This window comes from Podarcis cretensis, assembly GCF_951804945.1.
Source record: "Podarcis cretensis genome assembly, chromosome: 6".
Classification (NCBI taxonomy): Eukaryota; Metazoa; Chordata; class Lepidosauria; order Squamata; family Lacertidae; genus Podarcis; species Podarcis cretensis.
The window spans coordinates 29,000,078-29,026,754 of record NC_137175.1 but is presented as its reverse complement, the minus strand read 5'-3'; the positions used below and the strand labels follow the sequence as shown (position 1 = coordinate 29,026,754).

The 26,677-nt window shown below is 44.7% G+C and overlaps 2 protein-coding genes across 3 annotated transcripts in view; one reads left to right on the top strand and one right to left on the bottom strand.

Annotated features, from left to right (window-relative positions):
• TGIF2 (TGFB induced factor homeobox 2) overlaps window positions 1–26,677 on the top strand; it is a 379,781-nt gene that overhangs the window by 119,743 nt on the left and 233,361 nt on the right. The window lies entirely within an intron of this gene.
• DLGAP4 (DLG associated protein 4) overlaps window positions 1–26,677 on the bottom strand; it is a 338,739-nt gene that overhangs the window by 96,799 nt on the left and 215,263 nt on the right. For both annotated transcript variants that reach the window (XM_079979044.1, XM_079979045.1), the window contains one exon: window positions 11,978–13,027. In XM_079979044.1, the coding sequence (XP_079835170.1) occupies window positions 11,978–12,931 (954 nt within the window). In that variant the 5' untranslated portion in view covers window positions 12,932–13,027. The remainder of the gene's footprint in view (window positions 1–11,977; window positions 13,028–26,677) is intronic.

The following is a 26,677-nucleotide window of genomic DNA, read 5'->3' as shown; positions in this document are numbered from 1 at the left end:
ATTATGTTTTGAACAATGGTCATTCACAAAATGACAACACAGACATTTGGTCATTAGCACATTTAGTGCTATAACCTCCTCCAACCTATGTACCTGCAATATGCCTCATGCATCTGATGTAGTGGACTGTGGTCCAAAGAAAGCTTATGCCATAATAAATTTGTTAGTCTTAAAGGTGCCACAAACCTCTTAGCTGTAATTTGACAGTGACAGTGAGAGTGAGCAGACAAACTGTCTCAGTTAAAAAAGAAAGCGAGCAATAACCCAGATTGCTTCAGGTTCTAAATTCAGTGAAGGATTTGCTCCCCCCCTCAATTGTATTGCCATGTAGCTGCATTGGTTGAGTATATGATGTCAATCACTATATTGATGAGGTGATCCTTGGTTGGTTGGTATCACACAAGAGAGAAGCCTTTCACAGATAAAACAATGGGAGACGAAGCAGCCACAGACTGAGATTGCAAATTGGCAGAAAAATATTAAACTGCTACTTGTCCATCTCAGGCTTTATTCTGGATTGACAGGACAGAGGGCATTCTCAGATGATCTCAGGTGGGTCCCCCCCCCCCCCCGTATGCATGTATGAAACCCAAGACATTTGATTCTGGGATGTTCTGTCCCTTAAACATCAAGCCTCTTATTTCCTAGGCTCCCAATACACCAGGGCCCAACATACATATATTCCTTCAGATGAAGATCAGCATCAAGGTGAAAAGAGGAGGGAATCTTGCTAAAGGCAAGGCTGAATAGCTAACAGCACTGGCAATGCAAAAGGTCAAAACCTGGGACCTGGAGCTGTGATGTTGCGTCTCTGGAATACCAGTGCCTCATAGTTAATTGGAATGTCCACTAGAGTTTTTATGATGCTGACTAAGGATGATCCCTTAAAATGGGAACTGTCTCTTGAAGCAAGACAATATTAAAAGCTAGTTTGGGTCACTTTCAGGTAGTGCTCAGAGGCACAGCCTGCCCAATGCCCCCCAACCTGCTTACCCCATCCCCTAGCTGCACCCTAGGCTTCTAACTGGGTCAATGCCAGTAGCAGCAACTCCTTGCATGCTGAGTAAAGGAGCAAATGTCTGTACTTAGTTTGAGAAAAGCTAAACTATGGAACTCCTTGGTGCAAGGAAAACACTGGGTCAAAGAATTTAGCAGTTTCCAAAGAAGAAATAGGTATCAGTAGAAAGTGATGCCAGCAATTGCCAACTAATTATGCCAAACTCTGCCTCCATCTGCTTCCATTTTGAGACTGGCTCTGTTCCTGCACCACCATTCTGTAACTGGTGAGCTTCAGTAATTTTCAGCCGTCTCAAGTGGGCCCTAGTTTAAAAAGTCAGAACCACTGCTGTAGTCTAAAGGCATATCCACAGTCCACACTATAGACTTCAACCTGGCTGATCAGTCATCCCCTCTTTCCAGGAAGCATTAGAAGCTGTAGTTTTATAAGGCCCTCAGGATGTTGTTGGACTTCAACTCTCATCAGCCCCAGACATCATGGTCAGGGATGATGGGAGTTGTAGTCCAGCAACACCTGCACATCACTAGTTCTCTACCCCTGATGTGAAGTGTCTAGGTTCTCCAACAGAATTCTGAAAACCTCAGATAAAGTCTCACACAACTTAGGTTCTTGGACTTTCCCTGTCCAGAAAGGTTCTGTTTCATTGCATAAGCTCACGTTTCTGTCTCATAAAGCAACAACTGGGACTTCATTCAAAAAAAGAATGCCTAAGGATTCTGAAATACACTAATGTGCGCTGCTGAGAGCACGAGAAAATTATCTCTGTTACCAGTATGTGAATGCAAATAGGTTAAAGCATATTCACTGTATACAGGAGTATTAATCTCTCATAAGTAGCTGTGATTGATGTACCCTTAGGTCTATACTTGAATCTTGCATGCATTCGAGGACATTGATATGAGAATGTATAGTGACTGCAGAACAACTGCGGCTCTTATATGAAAAGAGTGAAATGAACTTTCCAGAGAAAGTATGTGGTCAGACAGTGACAGATTAAGAAGCACAGAGGAAGGAATTTACCAAGTCATTTCCTGAGGCTCTTTGGGTGGAATCCAGTTGGTGCTTTTGCAACTGCAGAAGGGTTTTTTCACCTACAAAAATCCATTTCAGAGAGTTGGCAGACTCTCCAGAACACGATGGAAGACAGCGCTGGGTGTGTGTATGCTTTCTATAGTTGTAAGGAGGATTTAGCAAAAAATCCCCTCCCTTCCCCTCCATTAGCGGACACCTCCACTGGATCAATAGAAACACAGGCCATTGGTCAATCTAGCTCAGCACTGCATGCACTTAATGGCAGTTGCTATCCAGTTTCTCTCCTTGCCCTACCGGGATATGCTGGGGATGGAATCTGAGACCTTTTGCATGCAAAGTATGTACTTTAACATTGAGCTAAGGCCCTCTCCCAGCTGTGAGCACAAGAGCTTCAAATGGAATCCAATTGGATCCCATCTTCTGCCTTGAAACATGCAGCCTCACATCTACCACCATTTGCTCATAAAAGCCCAGGCAATTGTATACATTGTCCATCACACATATGATCACATGCAGAAGCCCAAAAAGTTCTGCTCCATGTATTCTTCCCTGTCCTGAAAATTAGTATTTTGCACGACAGAGAATCCTCTACTCGCCATGGCGGTCAGGCTACCGTTGGTTTACATTTGCCTCAAGCTGGGGAGATGCTTAATGCTGCCCTGCTTTATGATGAAAGAACAGCAGTGCATTCTCAGCTGCAAGGAATTTGAAAGAAACCTGGTCTGGGAGCAAAATGAACATGCTTTTCACATTGGGGAACCCTAAATAATTAAACCACAGCAGCGGGGGCCCTAATTGGGCTGGGTCCCTGCTCTGTGGTGTGCTTAGCAATATGGTTAATGAAGCCCTGTTGTTAAGCAAGGAAATGGCTGCCTCCATGAAAGAAGTGAAGGCAAGGGAAGGAATGAAAAGAATCTGACAGGCAGCTCTCTGGCTGGCCCGTTTCACAAGATGGCTCCGCAGAGCATTATAACAGTGGCCTGGCCAAAATCAAGAGTTGAAACAAGAGACAAGATGGCAGCCATGGAGAATGTAAGCGATCTGTTGTTACCATGCAGGTGCATTGCCGAGGGGCCATCTTTATTGCTAATGCCTTGACCCCTGATGTTACTTTCCAGCCAATTCTGGATGATGCCCAGTTTCTGATTCATTCTTTTTTTGAAAAAGGCCACAAATCAGCCATTTGGAAGGCATAGCAAATGGAACACGTGCTGATACTGCCATCCTCAAAGGAATGAGGGAGCCGAGGGAAGGGGCGTGGCCTGAGTGAAAGGGGGTATGGCCTGCATGAGAGAGGCATGGCCTCCATAAAGATCATGTTCTGATTTGCCTCACTGGGATGTTGGAGGGTGTGGTCTCTCAGCAGCTGACAGGTGTTTTTACTGGTAGATGTTGGAGGAAAGATTCTGCTCCAACCTTCCTCAGTCCAGTGTCCTCCAGATGGTTTGGACTACAGTTCCCTTGCTGATGGGGGCTGCTGGGAGTTCTGGTCCAAAACATCTGGAAGACACAATGCTGTTTCTACTCCTTATGTGACCAATGCAACATCCATGCAGAAGCCTACCCTACAATCTAAATGTGGTCATTTCTTTTTCAGATTGGCAGCCTGACCATGGAAGAGAGTCATAAGGAAAAGGGACTCATCTGGCCCAGTTATAAGCCTTCTAAGGGGAGCACGCCAGGCTGAAAGAGGATGCCTGGATCACCTTGTGGGAATCTTCCTGCTGATTCAGTTACTAGTCAGAAGAGACGGGCGGTCTAACACTTCCCTCCTCCTGCCCATGGTACCTGTACAGTTAGAGGCTCCGAATGAGATAAAACAGTGTTTTGATAACATCTCACTTCTGTTTAATATCAAGCCTTGGAGATTTCATAAATAAAACAAGTGCTGGCTGGGAGTTCTCATTGGCTCGAGAGCTCACAGCTTTTTGTCAGTCCCTGTCACTGCTATCTTGTCCCCAGAGGACGCAGAGAGATGTGGACACTTGCTAATCAACCGGCACTTCTGCATCACCCGAACCCCACAGTGAAAATCCGTTGCCCGTTCCTTGCAATACTTGTATGAAATATTTTGTGCTTGTTTGACAAAGTAATAGCACCTAACACCTCTGGTTGCAATAAAGATTCTGGGCTTTTGACTTATTTCCCACATCCCTCACTAACCTAGCACACAAAATGCTTGTGAGCTGGGTCTGTGTGTCACTTTCTTTCAACCATAATAAAGAGCTGCTGGATAGACAGGCTGTTGTTATGCAGCCTGGAACGGTCCACCAGTCTATAGGCTCCCTGCAAAAGCCACCAGTGGTGGCTGGTGCCCATTGGAACTGATGCAGTGTAAGGCAGGAGGCCAACACTAGGTGGAGCCAGAGCCAGAGCCAGAAACAAGCACAACCACAGCCATTGAAAGGCCTGCTTAGGCTGCCATGAGAGAGTCTGGAAGGCGTCACTGTAGGTACTTGTTGATACTAAAGTGGTTTGAAACGCAAGAATTATTTTATTAAAACCGTTTAAATAGTTTTTATTGGCAGTGTTTTAAATAGTATTTTACTTGGTGCTCGGGGGGATTGGTAGGGTGGAAGGCAGGGAGCCCAACAGTAGGTGGCGCCAGAGCCAATGAGAGACAGAGCTAATTCATTTTAGTCCTTGCTCCCATCTTCCTCCTTGCTGAGACTAAGGATGGGGAAGCTGGCAGCCAGTGCCTGGATCAGAGGCACATAAGAAGGCAGGCAAGTGCCCCATTTGCTCTAATAATAGACCAGCCTCCCCCAGTGTTTTGGAAATTGCCCTTGATGATTGAATGAAGGGCTGTTTAAAAGTTGAATAAATGCTTCACTTAAACCTCTTCTCTGTACTTAGGAACAACAGACCAGTGGGCCATCTAGTCCAGTAGCAGATCTTCAGCATTCTCTCCCAGTCCCACTTGGAGATGCCAGGGATGGATCCTGGGAATTTCTGCATGCAAAGTGAATGCTCTACCACTGAGCCATAACCCTTCCTTGAATAATGAAGAGGTGTGCAGCCATGGGACACTGAGTCTTTCCTCTTCCTGAGGAGTGTTGGTTCCTTTCTCCTCCCTGGCCATGTGCTGCCACTTTCTCCCAGTCCAGCTCACACCCAGTGGCAGTTTCTGCACAGCTCTTTGAAACCTAGCACTTCAAGCTAAGCCTAGAAATCGTCGAATGAAGATTTCATAAATCCTCAGTTCTCTTTTTCTATATTGAATTGAAGCAAATCCCACATTTCCCACAGAGACCATTGTTCCACGATTATTTTCCCAGCTGCAAATATACTTAAAACACACACACACAGCTTCCACTTTGAATGTTTCTATTCTATATGACTGCACGGGGAAAGGTAGAAGAAGCTTATCCACCCAAGGCAAATAGGGGGCAAGTATAGATTTGGATATTTTTATCTTGAATTTTTCATACCGCTGCAATAAGCTTGCAAGACCTGGTTCATAGTTTTGAACCTATTACGTTTGCAAAACTTAAAACCCCATTGACCTCTGGAACGGGGAGGCCGAGCTCTAAGCCTTGATCTCAGCAATGCTCCTCATCATATCCATTTCTAGTTTTAATCAATAACCCTGAAATGCACAACTGTGGCACTGTGCTCCTGTCTAGTGGTTTCCAGCTGACTGCTCAGGGCACAGAAGTCTCTTGTGAGGCAAGGTTAGGTCATTTCAGTCACTGCACTGTTTCCCCAGCTTCTAGAGTGGTGTGTGTGGCACTGGAAACAAATTTAAAAGCAACGTAAAATGTAAGAACAGACACAAAGTCAATGCGCCTACTTTGTTTTTGTGCATGTCCTTGGTAGAGATGATTAGTCAACAGAGGGCATGACCTCTCTCTGTGCCCATTTTATCCCACAGTATCCAAACTTGGAGGATGTCCAGGCTTAGAAGCTTCAGTTCCCTGGGAGGAAATCCTTCTGGACTCAAGGGAGCTTATCTCCGCATAGAAACGTAGACAACTGTGCTGTGAATTACCAGTTACTGGGGAACAATAGTAAGTTAAGGACGTTGCATGCTTCTCCTGCTAGTAGCCTTTCCATAGAGCACTACTGGAAAGAGGATGCTGGACTAGATAGGCAATGGGTCTGATCCTTCAGGGCTCTTATCTTCTTAAGTCATTTTAATTCTTAATGGGAGGAGTTCAATCCTGCACTCTTCTGATCCTTCTGTTCTGTTTCCCAGACAGAATGATTCTTCCTCTTCTCTGCCTGTGCATTGTTCTGTGGGGTGGTGGGATCACTTGACCTTTCAGAGAGGATTTGGGGGAGAAACAGGGGACATGGGGGGGACCCATTGCACTAGTGTGAGCTCTAGTGTTGGCTTCTGCTAGCACGATGGGTTAGTTGAATCTGGGGCTTTTAAAATCATTAATCACTTTGAGGTAATTTCATGGGAAGTGATTAATAATACTAATATTAATATTATTAATAATAATAGTCTTCTCATCACTATTGTTTCAATGCTTTTTCAGCTTTACCATCTAGATTTGCTAGATGTGACTTTCTATAAGGGTTCTATAACAATGCAGCTCTGCATAAAACAAATGCCCCTCAAAAACCACATGGTAATAACATGGTTATGTTATTACCATGGGGACGCAGGTGGCGCTGTGGGTTAAAGCCTCAGCGCCTAGGGCTTGCCGATTGAAAGGTCGGCGGTTTGAATCCCTGCGGCGGGGTGCGCTCCCGCTGCTCGGTCCCAGCGCCTGCCAACCTAGCAGTTCGAAAGCACCTCCGGGTGCAAGTAGATAAATAGGGACCGCTTACCAGCGGGAAGGTAAATGGCGTTTCCGTGTGCGGCTCTGGCTCTGGCCAGAGCAGCGATGTCACGCTGGCCACGTGACCCGGAAGTGTCTCCGGACAGCGCTGGCCCCTGGCCTCTTAAGTGAGATGGGCGCACAACCCCAGAGTCTGTCAAGACTGGCCCGTACGGGCAGGGGTACCTTTACCTTTAATAACATGGTACAGTATTCCTGGGACTGTGCCAATTTAGATTATAGGTGGAGGAATCACATTAAATTATTCCATTTTTTAAAAACCTGCCTAATATAAAGGATGTGCATTCTCATTTTCATGTTCCCGAAATGGATAATGTACCCCAGCAAGACATTACCCCACCCACAATCCATTCCACAGGGACTGCTTATCGTGCTATGAAGGATTCCCATAAGGGCAATGCAAAGGAAAATGATAGCTCAGTCATATTTTAAAGAATTGTGCTGACTAACCCAAAGATAAACCCATGGAAGATAGAAATGTGCCTCTCAGTACAAAAGCTAAGATTCTTATGTGTCAAACATCTGAAAGAGTTCAGCAAAGTGCAAAAATCACAAAACCTGGTGAGGCAACAAAGCTGGAGGGCTTGGGAAATATATGGTAATGATCAAGTTATGTTTGTAAGTAATAACATCTCCCTGGAGCAAGGTGGGTTGAGAAGAATCATTCATACGAATAGGCCAATTCACTGTAATCAAGGATCTGCTCGGATGATTGGAATTCAAAGGTTTTTCTTAAAGGACAAAAGCTTTACATAAGTGTCTTGGAAAAAAGAATATATTTGCAGTGAAGGTGTGTGTGTGTGTGTGTGTGTGTGTGTGTGTGTGTGTGTGAATTTAGGCTTGTGTACTTACAGCTCATAGTACTTTGAAGCCAAGTAATAGTAGCAAAGCTACTATAAGCAGCCAAGACTAAGGAGGCAGGCCCAAACAAGCCAATGGTATCCTATTAGCTCCTCTGGTCATGAGCTCCAGCTCAAATGAAACTGCAGTATACTCTCTGGCCATCTTCAGTGGTGGTGCTGGAGAACAGCAGAGATCAGGCCAGCAGTAGACTCCCTCTGCTTGCAAGCCGCTGATCTTGTACATCAGGGAATAAGGAGGGTAGACCTCTTGATGCCCAGATCCTTAGCTCCAGACACCTGGGATCTTGTGCCCTAAAACAGCTTCTTAACGCACATGTAAGGTGGTTCACAAATTGTTATAAACATGCCCGGAGTTTCTTTTAAAGGAAACCAATTCTGCAAAGGCTTCTTTGCACTTCTTGTGGCTTGGGGAAGGCAGAATAACACCACCTGCCACCCTCTGCCTTATCACAAATATTTCCACCCAATACCTTAACAGTGTGTCAAACTCACATCAAACTAAAAAAAGCCACTGATTTTTTTTTTTTGGGGGGGCGTATTTTAGGGAGACCCATTGTGCAGTGGTGAATTGAAGTTACTGTATCTTATGGCAGATCCGATTTCCATTGCAAACAGCAGCAGCAACAATCACAGCAATAAATAGAGGCAACATCCATAGCTGCCTCTATGTGTGCCTGTATTGAAGCAGATGCTGTTTGGGGTTTAGGGATGCATGAAACTCTCCTATACTGTATGAAACAGGGATTGTCGGGCTAAGTAAAGGTAAAGGTAAGGGGACCCCTGACCATTAGGTCCAGTCGTGGCTGACTCTGGGGTTGCGGCGCTCAGCTCGCTTTATTGGCCGAAGGAGCCGGCGTACAGCTTCCGGGTCATGTGGCCAGCATGACTAAGCCGCTTCTGGCGAACCAGAGCAGCACACGGAAACGCTGTTTACCTTCCCACCAGAGTGGTACCTATTTATCTACTTGCACTTTGACGTGCTTTCGAGCTGCTAGGTTGGCAGGAGCAGGGACCGAACAACGGGAGCTCACCCCGTCACGGGGATTCGAACCGCCAACCTTCTGATCGGCAAGTCCTAGGCTCTGTGGTTTAACCCACAGTGCCACCGTTAATTTCCTAACTATACATCAATGCAATTAAGAGGAACATGGACTTTGTTATGTAAATAGCAGCAGAGGGAAAGACTGAGCTGCCTCTGGATTGTGGGGGATGAGGAGAGGAAGCTTAACTCTTTCCCTCCCTGGCACAATCCTAACAAAAAATTCCACTCTGAAGCTGCTATATGCAATTCAGAAGACTCCACAAGTGTGATTTGCAAGTTTCCCTTGAAAAGCAATGGTAGGTTTGGAAAATGGAGAGAAAGAGTTAAACCTCTCCTCTCCTCACCCATGCTCTGCTGTCATTTAAACAGTGACTGTTAATTGCACTTAGCTTTGTGTCTTGTATGACTTAATTGTGTTGGAGAATGAGACGGGATCCTGAGCTGCTTTATACTGATGCCCAATATAACATAACTAAGTATAGTGGCTTTTTTTGTGGGGGTGTTAGGGGACTCAGGATCTGCAGAAACTGGAATCACACCCGGAATTATCCAATTTAGCATCAATGCATTTGGATCAGAAGCCCTTTCTTCCAAGACAAACTCATATGCAAGATCCAATTATGGTATGTTATTCAAGCACGTCTCACAAGAAAGGAAACAAGGGCCATTGAGAAATAAGGAACTTATTTCACACTTCAAGGATCTGGCCAATTGATGTCAGTAGCAGGGCAGAGTGAGGAGGTTCACAGGGCTTCTGTTGAATTATTTTTAAGCAGCTTTGATATCCTGCTTATATCTTTCATTTAATGTCAATCAGTTGGGAGTTTTCTGCACTTGCCTATAATTGTAATGTTTTGACACAAATGGAATAGAAAATACAAATGAACGTACTTTTCCTAGTAGGTCTTCAATTGAGTAAAGTCTCTCCCTAGTTTTTATTTGCAAGAACTGCAGGAGGGGGAACTCAACTCAACCATTTAGGAACAAAAGCTGGGTTAACTTATGTCCAGGGCAGCTTTTTACATTATACTGTCAATAATGTGCTTTTATGTCTCAAGGACAACATTCAGTCAATATTTTTGTATTACAGAAGGCAACCATTTTAGGAGAGTCCACCTGATGCATGACCACTGCTGCACAGATCCTTTTGTATTCAGAAGAGGGAAGAATGGGAGCGGAATGGGTGTAATGGGGGCAGGGTGTGATGGTGTTGGGTGGGTTTATGAAACATGCTTTGACCTGGAATGCAAGCCCCTCGGAAATGGGGAGTTGCCCGAACTCTATAGGCGTGTATCTTATGCCACCTAGTACTTTATTCAAATAATGCTTTTGTGTTCATAAAGATGATTCCTTTTATTCCTTTCCCACAACTGATCCCTGATAAGTAAAAAAAAAAAACCTTTCCAACTATAGTGGTACCACGGGTTAAGTACTTAATTCATTCCGGAGTTCCGTACTTAACCTGAAACTGTTCTTAACCTGAAGCACCACTTTAGCTAATGGAGCCTCCTGCTGCCACTGCGCCGCTGCTGCACAATTTCTTTTCTCATCCTGAAGCAAAGTTCTTAACCTGAAGCACTACTTCTGGGTTAGGGGAGTCTGTTACCCGATGCGTATGTAACCTGAAGCGTATGTAACCTGAGGTACCACTGTATGTGTATGCGAGTGAGGACACTCTCATCATGAATCATGGCCTTTTGATTTTTAATAAATAAATTTTCACTGGAATTGGGAGGGGGGAAAATGTCAAGTAACGTGCATGTAACTTGGTAAGAAACTTTGTGTGCCTCGTGTCAAAGGTCCATAAGGGATTCTATAGGTACAAATAACTGCTCCAATATCTTTGGTAGAAAAAGGCTTCAGAGGCTTGTTAAACGTTTTCTCCCTGTCATGTACTTCTGTCTTGTTATTTAACACAGTTTCAGACACTGAAACTCTCCAATAAAATCACACTGACAGACAAAGTTAATGGAGATGTTCTAGGGAGTTATTTCCAGTTGCCACAGGTTCATTGTCTCTTAGACTGAGAAATAGGCCTCCCTTAAGAGGACACAAATTTGATAGGGTAAAGACACAGAACCTTTTCTTCTTCAGATCAAGCACAGTTCCTACGTATATTTTTATTAACACAGAAGAAAATTTGCCCCTTTCTAATCAGTGAAATGTCTGAGAGCAGCCAAGGATAACATGGTCCCTTGCTTGATTTTAAACTTCTGTATTTTATACTCTCACGGGGACGCAGGTGGCACTGTGGGTTAAAGCCTCAGCGCCTAGGGCTTGCCGATCGAAAGGTCGGCGGTTCGAATCCCCGCGGCGGGGTGCGCTCCCGCTGCTCGGTCCCAGCGCCTGCCAACCTAGCAGTTCGAAAGCACCTCCGGGTGCAAGTTGATAAATAGGGACCGCTTACCAGCGGGAAGGTAAACGGCGTTTCCGTGTGCAGCTCTGGCTCGCCAGAGCAGCGATGTCACGCTGGCCACGTGACCCGTAGTGTCTCTGGACAGCGCTGGCCCCTGGCCTCTTAAGTGAGATGGGCGCACAACCCCAGAGTCTGTCAAGACTGGCCCGTACGGGCAGGGGTACCTTTACCTTTACCTTTATTTTATACTCTCATGGTGTTCGTCCAAATGAGTTCACAGGATTGCATCTAACCCTTCAGTGACTCTGACTGTAAGAATGCTAAAATGGCCAAAATGATTGGATGAGTTTAGTGGAGTCCCTTATGTAAGAGAGAATAGCTGATAGTGGGCTTTATAAGTGGCGAGCAAAAGTCTTAATGGGATGCTTTTCCCCACCTAAGGAGAGCAAGCTGTTCAGATCTTGTCCAGGCATATCTCTACATTACCTAAATAGTTATCCACCTTGTGTAGTCCTTTATGGTTCACACTTTAAATGTGCAAATCTAAGGTTCTGGTATGGGCTTGAATCTGTCTTGCAAGATACCGACAGTCTGAAGGGACCCTGAGTTATTACTTTTGTCATAACTGGGGAGTTCAGACTAGAATATTTCTTCACGAGTCTAACCTGAATAGGAAAGCCTCCATTGTAACTTTCCCATCAAGCTCTATTTGTGACCATGCAAAAATAGGGTAGGATGGCTTGAATGGATGGAAACACAGAATGAATTATTTATTTTGCTGCAACCCTGTTACTTCTCTGCAAACCAGACTGCTGGCCACAGTGAATCAGAGTGCCCTTTATGAAACATTCATGCAATGAGCACAGCACCCACCTGCAAGTACTGATAGGCTAAATCTTGATGGCAGGACTTGGATTTCAGCAAAGCTCTATCGATGGTAGCGGAAGCCTTTTGGCACATTTCCCGTGCATGGCTGAGTGTGAGCGTGGACCAGGAGCCTCTCTTGATGTAGTTGGACTCGCTGCTGATGGGGATGTTGGCACAGGGGGTGACCTTGAGGTCATTATTGCTCTTGGAGGATTTCAGCATATGTTCGCTGATGGTGTTGTAAGCATGCATGAAGTACCTAGGCTGGCTGTGATCAGGTTGTCTGCCTAGGGTCATGAGGCCCATAGGGTTGCGATAGTTGCAGGTGTCGCTGTCTAGATTGTCATCTGAGCTCCACCAGCCCGATATGTTGGATCTGGTCCTGCGTTTCGTCTCAGTGGTTTTTGCCCGGTCCTTACTTTTGCTCCTGCGGTTCTGCTTTGAGTCCTCAGTGCCTTTCTTGCCATTCATGCTGCCTTTGGACGCACCTTCCAGGGATTGGGACTTGGCAAAAAGCTTTTGGACCGAGTGAACCAAGTGCCGGATCCTCCCGGGGCTCTCGCTCCGGTGTTTGGCGTCAGAGGTTCTCTGGAACTGGAGGGTGCTGAAGCCATCTCTGTGGACAGGCAGCTGCTTCTCAAACTGGTCCAGGAGGTTGGCAGGGAGCCTGTTGATCTTGGTGGCTTGGGCATGGCTTGGAAAGGGATTCTCATCGGGCACTTCAAAGTGAGAGTTGTAATGGATCCGTGGAAATGTGCTGCTGTTGGAAATCTGGTTGTTAAGTGGAAGGAGGCAATCGCTGTGGAGAGAGTTGGGCGTGGGGAATCGAGGGTCCATTGTGTAGGAGTCTGTGGGGCTGAGGAGATAGGGATTCCTGTCTTGGGTGGCATAAAGAGAGTCTTGGGGGGAGTCCAGGTTATCAGAGAGATGGCGGCTTCTGTTATCTCCTAACCCCTTCATGGTGCAAAGGTTTCCTAGAGCATTGCTTCTGGAGGATGGTGTTGTGGATAGTTCAGCTCTGTTCCTTGGTCACGCTCTCTCCTTTGGGAGATTGCCCTAGAGTCAAAGAAAGACAAACAGACAGGTTGTAACTGATGGAACATGTTTTCTTTCCAATGTTTAGGCAGAAGTGTTCTTGTTTATGTAGCCAAAACGTGCACCAGCGAACAAGAGACAGCCATCTGTAGGCTTGAGAGGAACCCCAAGCTTTGCAGAAGTTAAAAATAAATAAACAGAAAGAGGATAAGGCGGGGGGAGAACTTAACACAACAACACTGAGCATGCTCAGTGCCTATAGAATACCTATTGGCTGTCTTAGGGGGTGTCAGGCAGAAAACCATGGCTGGAGGGGGCCAGAATGGCTGGAATCCCGAAGAAGGTGTACTTCATGTTGCACCATTGTTTAACAGGTCCCAGATGTAAACATAAACACCATTGGCAGATCAAATGGACATTATGGCATCCAGGATACATATAAACTGGGACAGTCAAAGCAGAATAGGTTTAAACTGCTCTCTTTTGATTATTCCCCTCCTCTCACAATCTGAGAAGAAAATCTGCTTGGTTTCATAGATGAATCTGTAGATCTCCCAGCCTATTAAGCTGACTCCCATGAAATATGTTTCCAGTTGTTCTCATCTAGCACCATCAACTCATTCTAATTAGCTGGGAATTTCAAAATATCTTGCTGCTTGCTTGAGGGCATATGAAGTCATAGATCCAAAGGAGTGAAAAATCTATGCTCTCTTCATTCAGTCACTTCACCCCAACTTTATAAATGGGAGAGAGCTCTAGAATCACCTAGAAAACCCATAGATTAATCATTCTTTAAAGAAAACCTCGGTGATCAATATTAAGAGCCAGTTTGGGTTAGAGGTGCAAGAAGGATTTCAGTAGCATGATTCATACCCAATTAAACCAGAAGCACTAAGATTTAAGCTGATTTAATCTAACTGAAATCAATGGGACTAAACAAGCTTAGATCCAAGAATCAAGCTGTAAGAAAAACATGTATAAAGGGATCAAGTAACTTTCTTCCCTTCCCTTATGAATTTGTTCCCGATAATGTTGTCTATGAGTTTTATGAGGATGGATCTAGCCTCATATCACAGTCGGAACTACTGGAGCATGAAAGAGCTGTGACTTGATAAGTGCTTGCGGAAATATATGAAAGGCAACGTTATTCTTTTATTCTTTTCCTCCCTTACAAATCCCGGCTTGCCAAGGGCTTTGGCTTGGCTCCTTTTCCATTCCTCATCATGCTATTGTGCATTAGGCACTCCAGAGTTTAGAAGCAAGCAGCTGCGAGGCACTCTCCAGCTCCCTGCGATTGCAATGATAAGGCCGTGAATGAGGAAGTCGCCGAGAGAAGATGCAAGCGACTTGAAGGGTGTAGGCAGTTGGGGCAGCATAGCAATGGGCCATGATTCCGTCTCCCCCCACCCCCTCAGCAAAGCTAATTGGACAAGCAGAAAGGTCAAGGACAATTCAGGAGCATCAGTCATGCTTCTGTGCTCTGGAACATCCATATGGATCTGCCCATAAATATGTATATAGGAGAGGAGGAACACAGAGTCCTCTGCACACAATCCCACATTAGTAAGAGCATTTGCAGCTATTCATGCTAAGATAATAGCCATCAAATCTTCCTTCCTGATTGCTGCAAGCAATTAGCTCCTACCCCAGAGCAAAGAGATGCTTTCATCCTTGCAGAAATAGCTGGGGTAGGCAGGTGCATTACTGCATTTTCATGCCTGCTTTCTTTAGAATTGCTAGGTATTTGGGCCACCATCATTAGAAGTGGGAAATGATATTGATGGGCCATCTGGTCAGGCTTGGCTGGTTTACAGGATCTCAAGTTTTAATGTCCCGATGTAGGATAAGGCATATGCTTTACGCACTCCTCTACATGCCACAGGTGGAAAGCCTATTCTTCACACAGTATTGAAAGCCATTCCATGCCTCCCACTACCTGATAGAAGGGACAATTAACCAGGATGTTCCTTTCCCCAACAAGCCTCATTAGGAGAAATAACAGATGTGCAAAAGCATTGTGTTCCTTTCCATGGAGCTTGCTGGGTAGAAGAACGTCCAAGCAGATTGTGACCAGATTCATTGCTTGCCTTCTTTAGCAACCCCTCTTCATCTGAAAAGAGTGACAAGATGTCTCATTCTGCTTTACTGATGGAATCTTTTGGCTGCTGTCAGGCCAGGTCATTGCTCATGGGGACTAGGCTTTGGCTTGTGATGGCCTGGTTCTAGACATCAGGTCCACATAACTTGCAACCCTGTAAAGTAGTCTAAGGCTTGCAGCTGGAGGAGGTCACTATTTCGGGTGGTAGATCAGCGCTATGCCTTTTAAGAGCTGCCATTTGAAAGATTTGAGCCATGCCATGGAAACACTCCTCCCAAAGCAGCTTGGTGAGGCTGCATGAGAAGAACACAACAGCCATGGGCCCTGGATCCCAGCCTTTTCATGCCGCCCTCCCCAAACCACTTTGCGAGGCTGGGATCTGATCAGATCCCAGCCTCACAAAGCGGTGCAGGGCTGGCTCAGGGAGGGCAACATGAGCAGCATGCCCCTTCCCAATGCACCTGGGGCAATAGCCCCAGAAGCCCCCATGCTACACCCCTGCCCTGACATACATACATTCATTTGAAGTTCTCCATAAGGTCTATGCATGTGAAGCTGTACGTGAAGAGAAGAAGAAGAAGAAGAGCTTGGATTTGATATCCCGCTTTATCACTACCCAAAGGAGTCTCAAAGTGGCTAACATTCTCCTTTCGCTTCCTCCCCCACAACAAACACTCTGTGAGGTGAGTGGGGCTGAGAGGCTTCAGAGAAGCGTGACTGGCCCAAGGTCACCCAGCAGCTGCATGTGGAGGAGCGGGGAATTGAACCCGGTTCACCAGATTACGAGTCCACCGCTCTTAACCACTACACCACGCTGGCTATATACTAAGGTGCTGTCTCAATGTTGTTGGACTACAACTCCCATCAGTCCCAGCCAGCATGACCAATCAACAGGGATAATGGGAGCTGTAGTCCAATGACATCTGGAGACCATCACGTTGGCCATTCTTGCTCTAGACAGACCTTCAAGTTAATGGTAGTGGGATTCCCAGTTGGAGGCAGGGACTGCTGCTGTGGCGCTCTCTCTCTCTCCCACACCACCTGGGATTAATTTGGGGAAATCTCAATAGGTGTTAATTATGATAAGCATTAGTTTACACATAAATAGGCCTATATGTTGAGTTACAATAGCTACACATTCTCTGTATTTTCCAGAAACAACTCAAGCCATTTTTGTTTTGGAAAGACTTTCCTGCTAGACGTTCATTTTGCATTGGTTTCTAAATTTAGCTTCAGTTCTTTTTTGTACCGACTATTTCTAGCTGTTTTTATGACATTTTTTACATGTAAAAGGTGAAAATTAAATATAATAATAATAATAATAATAATAATAATAATAATAATAATAATAATATAGAGCACTTGGCTAATGTTTTTCTCTTTGCAAAAGTATAATTCAGCTAGACTGTCAAGCAGTCCAGCTCTCTGTTGTGGGGATGTTTTGGGGTGGGAAGGCAAAGCTCATAGGAAAAGCACTTTGCCTATTTCTCTCCTTTCAGCCATATCATGCTTCCAAAATCGACCAAGTGTTTTCCTCACAGAGCAGGCAAAGAACTCTGCAAACTAAGCAAGCAGCCATTAAAGTGGGGCTAATGAGACAGAGCTGGCAGAAAGCCAGTAGCACGCTGCAGATTGGGGGATCTTTAGCTGACATCTTGTCTATTCTTGAGTCCTTGGCTCAGTAGGTGACTTGACCTTGGCCAAAGGCTTAAGATCTGTGGGTGCCTGTCAAACTGAGCTGCATGGTTGGGTGGAAACAGGAGCCCCACTGAGAAGCAGCAGCTGCCTCTGAATTGAGCTTCCCCAAAGGCATGAATCACACACACACTTGAGGAAAGGGCGATGGGGAGGGCGGGGGAAAACATGCACACACACACCAGAAATCTATAATAAACAGAAGCAGAAACTTTGATCAGCATGAGGTGAAGTACACAGTCTTAAGCAGCCAAGTCCAGTACTCAAGAGGTGCTGCGTCAGGTATGCAACAGAAATGTCAGGCTGTAAGCTTTGAAACAGAGGGCTTGGGGCTTGTTGTTTTCCTTTTATCGGGAGCAAGTAGGACTAGCAAGAAAATGTTGCAGTGCTGCTGTCAGGATTCCAGCCATGCCATTCCTATCTCCCTCACTTCCCCAACAATTAGCCATCATCACTGAGTACCTCGGTCCTTGTCGGGCTGTTCTGGGCTTCCTGTTCCCCCCTGCCCTGGCCTTCTGTGTTGATACCTCCCTCTTGGGTGGGTGGTCTTGTTACGGCCACATAAATGATGACACTCAAAGCCTGAGCACCAGCAAGGTGGCCATGTGTCCTACTTTACAGAGGACAGTACTCTGATTGAAGGCATGCTTGGTTTTCAGGGCTGTCCAGTCCAGATCCAGTTTAAAGATAAAAGAACCATTAGAAGGGAGGAAGAAGAAGAAGAGTTTGGATTTGATATCCCGCTTTATCACTACCCGAAGGAGTCTCAAAGCGGCTAACATTCTCCTTTCCCTTCCTCCCCCACAAGAAACACTCTGTGAGGTGAGTGGGGCTGAGAGACTTCAAAGAAGGGTGACTGGCCCAAGGTCACCCAGCAGCTGCATGTGGAGGAGCGGAGACGCGAACCCGGTTCCCCAGATTACGGGTCTATCGCTCTTAACCACTACACCACACTGGCTCTCTGGAAAGCAGGAGGGTCTTCCAATACTTAACCTGGGAGCGGGCACAGAGGTCACTTGGTTACAGTCTTCTCCACAATGGTGAGATGTATTGCATTGCCACCTGAAGTACAGTAATTAATTACAAATTTGCATCTTTCTATATATGAACTGGCATATGAAAATGTTACATAGATCTGCGGACTCTTTCTTGGTGGCACATTTCCTCTATTTTGGTGATGTGTAAGAGGCCATCCTTAAGATCAGAATCAGAGGGTACAATGATGGCATTTCAAAAGACCCAGAAGGCGAGGGTTCAAATCCCCATACAGTCATACCTCTGTTTACGTCCGCTTCATGTTACGTTCTTTCAGGATACACCCCGCGGTGACCCTGAAGTACTGGAAAGGTTCCTTCCGGGTTTTGCCGCTCACGCATGCGCAGACGCGCAAAATGATGTCACGCACATGTGAAGAAGCAGCAAATCATGACCAGCGCATGCGCATATGCGGGTTGTGTTCTGCTCATGTTGCGAACGGGGCTCCAGAACGGATCCCGTTCGCAACCAGAGGTACCACTGTACACACATAAAGCTCACTGGGTGACCTTGGGCCAATCACTATTTCTCAGTCCAACCTACCTCACTAGGTTGTTGTGAGGATACACTGGAGAAAGAGAGAGCTATGTACACCCCCTTGAGCTCCTTGGAGGATAGGTGGTATTACACACACACAAAAATGCACACAAAATTAAGTCTTTGTAGAGAGCATCAGCAGCACAGTTCTGGAATTGTTACTGGTCATGTTGTTTCCCAACTAGCATAAATAACTTTTGCTTTCAGTTTTAAAAGTGTAAATCTTTAGTGTTCAACTGGCACATAATATCCCACAATAGAATATACCCCATCCTAAGGAGTGCTGTGCTGTTTTCTATTAAAAAATGCTTTTAAAAATTAAGAATGGGGAGGGCAGAAGAGAGGGATTATTAAAAAGAGGAAATACGGACAAAGATAGTAAAAGTGAAATACTGAAGTAGTTTCCATGCTGCAGGCTTACAGTTGAAAGCTGGGTGTGAAATAGTTGGACTACTGGTTTTGATAACTACATGGAGGGCAAATCTATTAGTGAAATCATCCATTTTCAGAGCCATTACTTCTGACTGCTAGATGCTGAGCGTTAGCAACAGGGGGTCAACATTGCTCCATTGCACTGCTTGCCAACTTCCTTGAGACATCAGCCACCTAATGTGGTCTGTGTGGGTAGACAGAATGCTGAGCTGGACGGATCATTGAGATGGCCAGCGTACGAGCTTGTCTTATGTAGCAAGATATTACAGTACTTTGGGGAGCGCTGTGCTGCATATTCTTCCGCTGTTTCGGGAAGCAACAAATGTGCATCAACGCATGGCAGCCTCAACTCTGCAGCAGTGAAAAAGATGCTAGCAGACACTCTGCTTTAACGTAGGACAGAAGCTCAGACAACTTGTGCTTTGCCTTGCTTTTTCTTAATGTATGTCCAAATTGGACCTCACACGTGGCTCCAACAAACTAGGTATAAAGAATATAAATTTAAATTTAATTGGAAGATGAAAAGATAAATTGTGGATAAGTAATATTTTAGGATCAAGCTTCAATAAGAGTATGTTAAATCCCAAAATTTGAGATATTAAATATTGGAAAATTATATTATATGAATTAAACTAAGTTAATAATTTGCTGGTAAAATTTATGAGTTTAGAAAGCAGGAACAAGGGGTGTGAGGAAGTCCAAAGATGAATATGAAATGTGGATATTGAAAAAGACTGTGTTATTATCTATGTATTTTATTGTTAAACTAAAATTTAATAAATATTATAAAAAAAACATACAAATTGGACCTCACACGCCCCCTGCCTCTCCCTGCCCAGTGTGGTGAAATGTGCACGGGGGCAGGGAATATCTCAGACACTACAAAGAAGAGCACAAGGGGAGGAGTAGTTCTCATAGCCTCTCTGTAACATAAGAAGCTGATCTCTGCGTGCAAAATGAGCTGTATCTTCCTGTTCTTGTCCTTTTATAGTTTGAAAATAAAAAAGTGCCTTGGCACAGCAGCAATTAACTCATTTATTGCTGCTTACACAGGAAGCTGCCTTATACTGAGTCATATCATTGGTCCATCTAGCTCACTACTGTCTACATGGACTGACTGCAACTCTCCCTAGATCATAGGGTTGGGAGTTTCAAACAGGGCCCCCTCTCTGCTGTACCTGGAGATGTTGGGGAATTGAACCTGGGGTAGGTGGGCATGGTTTGGGGGGAATGGTCTCACAGGCCCAATGCTGGTGGGCCAAATTTGGCCCATGGGCTGGAGGTTCCCCAATGCTGGTATGGGGTTTCTTATGACTTGGCAAATTCAGGTTCCATATCCTCCTTTTCACAGCCCCCTTAGGACACCCCTTTCAGCTCTTGAGTGCTACACTACTGCAGTCAAAGTTCTGGCTAGCAATTACAAGCCTCTTAGGTTTATTTGAGCATACAGGTCCAAAAGCCCTTCAGTTTTTTCTTTCTTAAGCGGTATAGCATCACTTGCCAATGGCAGTGTTTTATAACATTCCCAGGGTGGGGGGTGAGGGGTTAGGACCTTGAGATCTTTGGCAGATTATCTTTTCCAATCTGGATACTTAAGGTTGTTGTTTGTTTTAAAATGGAGAAGGCACAGATTAACCCTGGACTTTTTGCATAACACAATTTCTTTTCTAAGTAATTGATTGAGAATGGCAAAAAACCCAAAAATAAAACAGAGGATAAATGCCCAGTTAAAGTGTTTAATAATCTGGGAAACTGTGGGTTTTTATTTAATGCTCTTGAATGTCTTTCCACATTTCACTAGGAAAGTCATTTATAATTCACAAGAACAGCTTTCCAATTTCAGAGAAGAGGTCATTCAGGAAAACCTTCATTTTCTTCATTGGTATAATAGCAATAAGTGCAAGAATGCTTAACATGGGATGGTTCCAGGTGTTACTGGGCTACAACACCCATCATACTTGGCCATTGATCATGCAAACTGGGACTGATGGGAGTTGGAGTCCAAGAACATATGGAGGACTACTGATGAATCTGAAATAGTCCAGGCAAGGCCACTGATTAGCTACTCCTGGCACTTTTGTACAGATTTACGCTTATATGCACATTTTTGTATGCAATTTTGCCCAACGTGCCTATTTCTGCAAAGCAATATCCTTTAATATTTCCTTTTTTGTATGTTGTTTTCACTCACATGTATTTTTATGCACACTTTCCCCTATTATATGCATTTTTGTACATAATACTTGGTTGGAGAACTGCATTGCAAAATTCAAGAAGTGAGGATTCCTAAGGACGGTTGTGTTTTAGTTTGCACATTGTTTTGTAATGGATTTGCCTTTAAATGGGAACTGAATCAAAGATGTTTCCCTTCACTGCTCCTGGCTTACCACAATCAAGTAAAACCAGTGTTAGCCGTTGGTCTGCATGAGCACCTACACCTGTCTTCAGCCATTCAATGTTTACTGACTAGTTTCTAATCTCTGGGCCAATTTATATGCTAAATGGTGAAACTTTGTTGGACTGCACCACTTCAGGCAGCAGGTCAGGGGTGGCTAATATGCTCCTCTCCAGGTGTTATTGGACCACATATCCCATCAGCCCCAGCCAACATGGCCAGTAGCCAGAGTATGTAGAAAACTACCCCATCAAAGATAAGTATTCTCATGATTTTTCTTTGTGCAGGAAGGTGGACCTGTACTCTGTTGTTGTTTTCTTTTGGCTTGAGACATGCAGTTTCCCACTCCTACAGCTTGTAGTGGTACAGCCAAGGAAAATATTTCCTACTGGTTTCTGCAGAACGTTTTAACTTGAGCTGAGACATACCTAGCACATTGTCTGCACACACTTTTGCACATCACCTCTGGATTCTGTGCAGTCCCTTTGTCACAGAGGGCGAAGGACAGCGAAACAAGTTAAAATTGCCTTCACTGGTATACCAATGACCCAGGCAACAGGAGCATATCAAGAGAAGTAGCCTACAGGAAAGTGTTAAGCTGTGAGCTAAAATACTCTCTCCCATTCAATTTGCACTTTCTACTGGTTTCCCAGCATGCATGTTTTGGCTTTTCCAACACCCTCACACAATGAGTGTGAAGAAGGAGTCTTGCCACTGGGGAGGAAAGATGGGCTTACATCACCTTTCACTTTGGCTCTTGGGTGGGGTATAAGTGTTCTGGAACACTCCAAGGCTAAAAATAACTCTATCAAAATCTATTCTAATCTTTGCAAGCAAATCTCATCTCTTTGTTACAGAACACCACCACCTCCTGATTCACTAAACCTTGTGCCAAAAAGGTACTTGTCTGTTTTATGCAGTTTGTGGGCAGGTGGGATCTCCTCCTTGTCCTGTTTCAGTATTAAACACAACTTCTGTAAATGTCTGAAGCTTTGTGGCAATTTAGTTTTGTTCCTCCATTCTTTGGTTCAATCACCCAACAATACATGTGCGTTTATCACATATATCCCTAGCTGCTAATAAAGGATTACAGAAGATGCTGCATTTGAAACAGGAAACGATTCAATAGGTACTCTTTCAAATGACTTTCTGTGAAGTCTCTTGAAAGATGTTTCCTCTAGGATGCTGCTCGAAATTGCTGCCAGATCTTTGACTGGCAATGAAATAAGGACATTTTCAGTGGTGGATCCATCAGGAAATGAAATTGTTCGCGTGAATGCAGGTTATGTGTGGGGCTTCCTAAAGTTATGCCACCAGAAGAGATATCCAGCTTTTAAGCCAGAAGAGATATCCAGCTTTTAATGTATTAGTCATTACACTATCTATGGCAGGCTCCACAGCACATTCATTAACCATATCTAAGGCCTCAGAATGACTGTTAAACCACTCTGGGAACTGTAGTTCTGTGAAGGGAATGGGGCGGGGGGTTTGTCTCCTAATAACTCTCAGAACTATAATAATATAATAATATTAATTTATTAATTATACCCCACCCATCTGGCTGGGTTTCCCCAGCCACTCTGGGAGGCTTCCCTAAACAGGGCTGCCTTCAGATGTCTTCTAAAAGTCTGGTAGCTGTTTTTCTCTTTGACATCTGGTGGGAGGGCATTCCGCAGGGCGGGTGCCACTACTGAGAAGGCCCTCTACCCGGTTCCCTGTAACTTGGCTTCTCGCAGCGAGGAAACCGCCAGAAGGCCCTTGGCACTGAACCTCAGTGTCCGGGCAGAACAATGGGGGTGGAGACGCTCCTTCAGGTATGCTGGGCCGAGGCCGTCTAGGGCTTTAAAGGTCAGAACCAACACTTTGAATTGTTCTCGGAAACGTACTGTTAACAAGCCTTTCCCTTTATGAACCAACCCAGACTCTGTGATCACCATCTGAGGCCCTTCTTCATGTGCCTCCTTCAGGAGACATCCAGAGGGTGGCAACACAAGAAAGGGCCTTTTCTGCAGTGGCTCCCCACTAATGGAATGCTGTCCTCAGGGAAGTTCACCTGGTGCCTTGTTACATATCTCTAGGTGCTAGGCAGAAACATTCTCCTTCTCCTAGGCCTCCCACTAATTAAACAATCCATGGCCTTTTAAACTGTGTTATTAGGATTTGAACCAAAAACAGGGTCACAGAGAAACAAGAGAAACAGAGAAACAAGAAACCTCAATCAGAATTGGGGAACCTTTGACCCTCCGAATGCTGCTGAGCTAAAACTCCCATCAGCCCCAGCAAGCATGGCCAATGGAAAGAACAGCAACCTATGGAGGGGCAAAGGTTTTCCATGCCTGCCCTAAAGTATAGAGAAGTATGAAACATATTTTAAAAACAAAACCAAAGAGGGCAAACTCCCCCATCCGAACAGTCTAGTGATGACTGACCATGCCTGGCAGCCCTGCAATGTTGACTATTGGAAAAGAAATATGGGGAAGAGGAAATGGAATGGAGTTTCCTGGAGGAGAGCAAGGCAGGCTGGAATTACTATTTGGAGATGAGAGGGATACATTGCAGATCCCACCTGTACATGTATCTCTGTGTATGTATATGTGTGTCTCTATACACATAAATACAGACACAGGCATGCCACTCCTCTAGAAATCAGGAGTGCCAGGTTTCTACTAACTGAGCTCAGTGACAGTGGTGATTTAGAGGTATTAAAAGGTATCATAAATAGGGGCATGGGCATTCTTCCAAATAAGCTGCCATCTTTTACTTTGGAAATTAAACATCGACTCCACACACTTGGATCATAAATCCTGAAATATTTCTAGATCCCAGTATTTGGGGCATGTCGGCAGGTGGCTGTTGATGTGCAATGACTGATGCAGTGGGGCAAGTACTTGAATTAAGTACTTGGGGACTGTTTGCACTCAGATAGTCAAGACCATCTAGCCTCTTGCTTAATGGGATGGAGTCTGGAAGTCTTGGCTGTCTTCTCCTTGTCCTTTCCCTACCCTTTTGGCAGCCACCCCAGTAGGGCAGAAGGGGAAGCAGGCTTTTCACAAAGCAGACCCCCCCCCCGAGACAGATTATGTTGTTTTCATTACATTTCAATTCCGTTTTGCAATCTATGATGCATTCCAGAGAGGCACAAAGGAGAAAAATCATTTTCTTCCATTTTCTTTTTTTAAAAAAATTTGGGAGGATGAAAAGCATAAAATTAATTTTCTCAAATCCATGATCCCTACAGCTTGCAAATTCATCAAGGTTTGTGAGCGAAGGTTTAAGTCACACACTGGTTATTTCTGATAAAAGGGCTTTGTGTGTGTTTAATTTCAATCTTACTGGGTGCCAATTTCTCCCCTGATGAAGAAGAAAACTGTTGAAATAAGCCCTGAAGTCTTTCAATTTATGTACATCTTAGTCCTTCCTTTTGCCTTCTTAATTTTGCTCCTGAGAGGTAGGTATCTGGCATTATCACATATTTAATTGGCATGTTTTTCAGGGAGCAATCCTAAGCTCCCAGGAAGGACAACTGGGATCTATCCCTTTGTTTGCTGCAGACCTTCATCTCCATGATTGGAGAATGATGTTCCTGGCTATAGCTAGAAGTCAGAGGTCTCCCTGGCATGGATAAGAAAGCTCCACCATTGCTGCTGATCCTCAGTGTTCTGAAAGACGCTAGAACAAAAAAGGGTGTTTCTGGGGTGTGTCAAGACAGCCTAAAGCTCACATATTCTCTAGGCAGGTTCAGCCCTGGACCAGCCATTTTCAGAGGTAATGTATTTCTAGTTAAAACAACACTTGATGTAGTTATAACAGAGAAAGCACCTCTTTTATTGCTTTGTTTTACAGTGTGTATGTGTGTGTGTACACACATACTCTCTCTTTAAAAGAACCTGTTAGGAAAAATAGAAAAAACAAACCAACAAACCCAGCAGAATTGTGGAAGCGTGGGTTCTCCAGTATGGATTCCCACCCCACATTGGGTTGTTCTGCCCAGTATCTGCCTATGTTATGGTCCCAGTCTCTGTCTGGTTCAGCCCTGCTAACACTCATTTCCATTTAAAATGCCATTTGGAATTATGGGCTATAATACATTCTACATTCAACTTCTACACACCTGCCACCCCCAATTTCAGGATGAAAACTCTCCTAGGACAGACATAGGGAACCTGTGACTTTCCAGATGTTGGACTCAAACTCTCATCATCCCTGACTATTGACCATGTTGGCTGAGGCTGATGGGAACTGGAGTCCAACAACACCTGGAGGGCCACAGGTGCCTTCCCCCTCCCCCTGTCCTAGCAGAAGCTTTGCTTCTGCTTTTTTTTTTTAAAAAAAACACACACATAAAAAACACATCTTTTCTCTAAATGCAGCGTGTTATTGCTTATCCACATTGGTGAGCATTTTCTGAATTTGATGAAGAAGGCTCTGACCCATGAAAGCTTGTAACATAATAAATCTGTTGTGCTTTTAAGGCGCTACAAGACTCTTTGTTGCTTTCACTGCCATGGACTAACACAGATACCCCACCAGAATTGGTCACAGATAAAATGGCTCTTCTGCAAGCTAAACTCGGCTCATTTTCAAACAAGGTTGCAGAATGTCAGTGTGAGCTCTTTCAAAGAGGCAGCGTTCAGGGCAAATAAAAAAGGATGGGGCAGGGACCAGGAGCGAAACTCAACTCTCAGCACACTTTCAACATACTGCATGAAAGCAGCTATTTAATTTGCAACAGAAAGGCTTTGGAAGATAGTATGTTTTTTGAGAAAGGAAAAATGTATGTTCCTAGCTTTATTAAGTATGAGAGAATCTTTTATAGTAAAGAGTCCCCACGGGTGCAGTTCTATATACGTGTACTTACAACTTCCAATAAATGCAATGGGGTTTACTTCTGAGTTGGTGATTGCACAGATCTGCACTGTTGCTGGCTCTGCCTGTCATTGGCTCTGGCTCCACCTACTGTTGGTCTTTCTGCTTCCCCCCCCTGCCAGTGGGCACCAGTCACCACTAAACCTCACAAGTTTCTACACCAGACACTCCAGCTGTGCCCAAAAGCACAATGTTTTGAATCCTGAGAGAAAGAGGGATGCAGCAGGATATATACTATGTGCAAATCCTAAACACAACATGCAAATCAGCGCAGGTGATAGTCACAGACTGATCCACTGAACTGGCATGATATTCCCTTACCGCAACACCTCATTGCACTCTCCAAATCAGCTGCCTTGAGAATTCAAGATGTGGATAATCTGATTACAGTAGGCTTTGCTGTTTTTGCAGCCTCCGCCTGCGGCATGTTGTGTTCCTTTCCTAGTAGACAAACTGGCCTCTGTGTCCTTTGCTCTCTGTCCTCCAGATGTTGTGGACTCCAGTTCCCATTGCCAGCACAGCCTGTCACCAGTGGTGATCGGAACTTGGAGTCCAAAACATCTGGAAGGCACGTTCCCTAATATAGCAGCCCATGCATACCACTGGTCTCCTT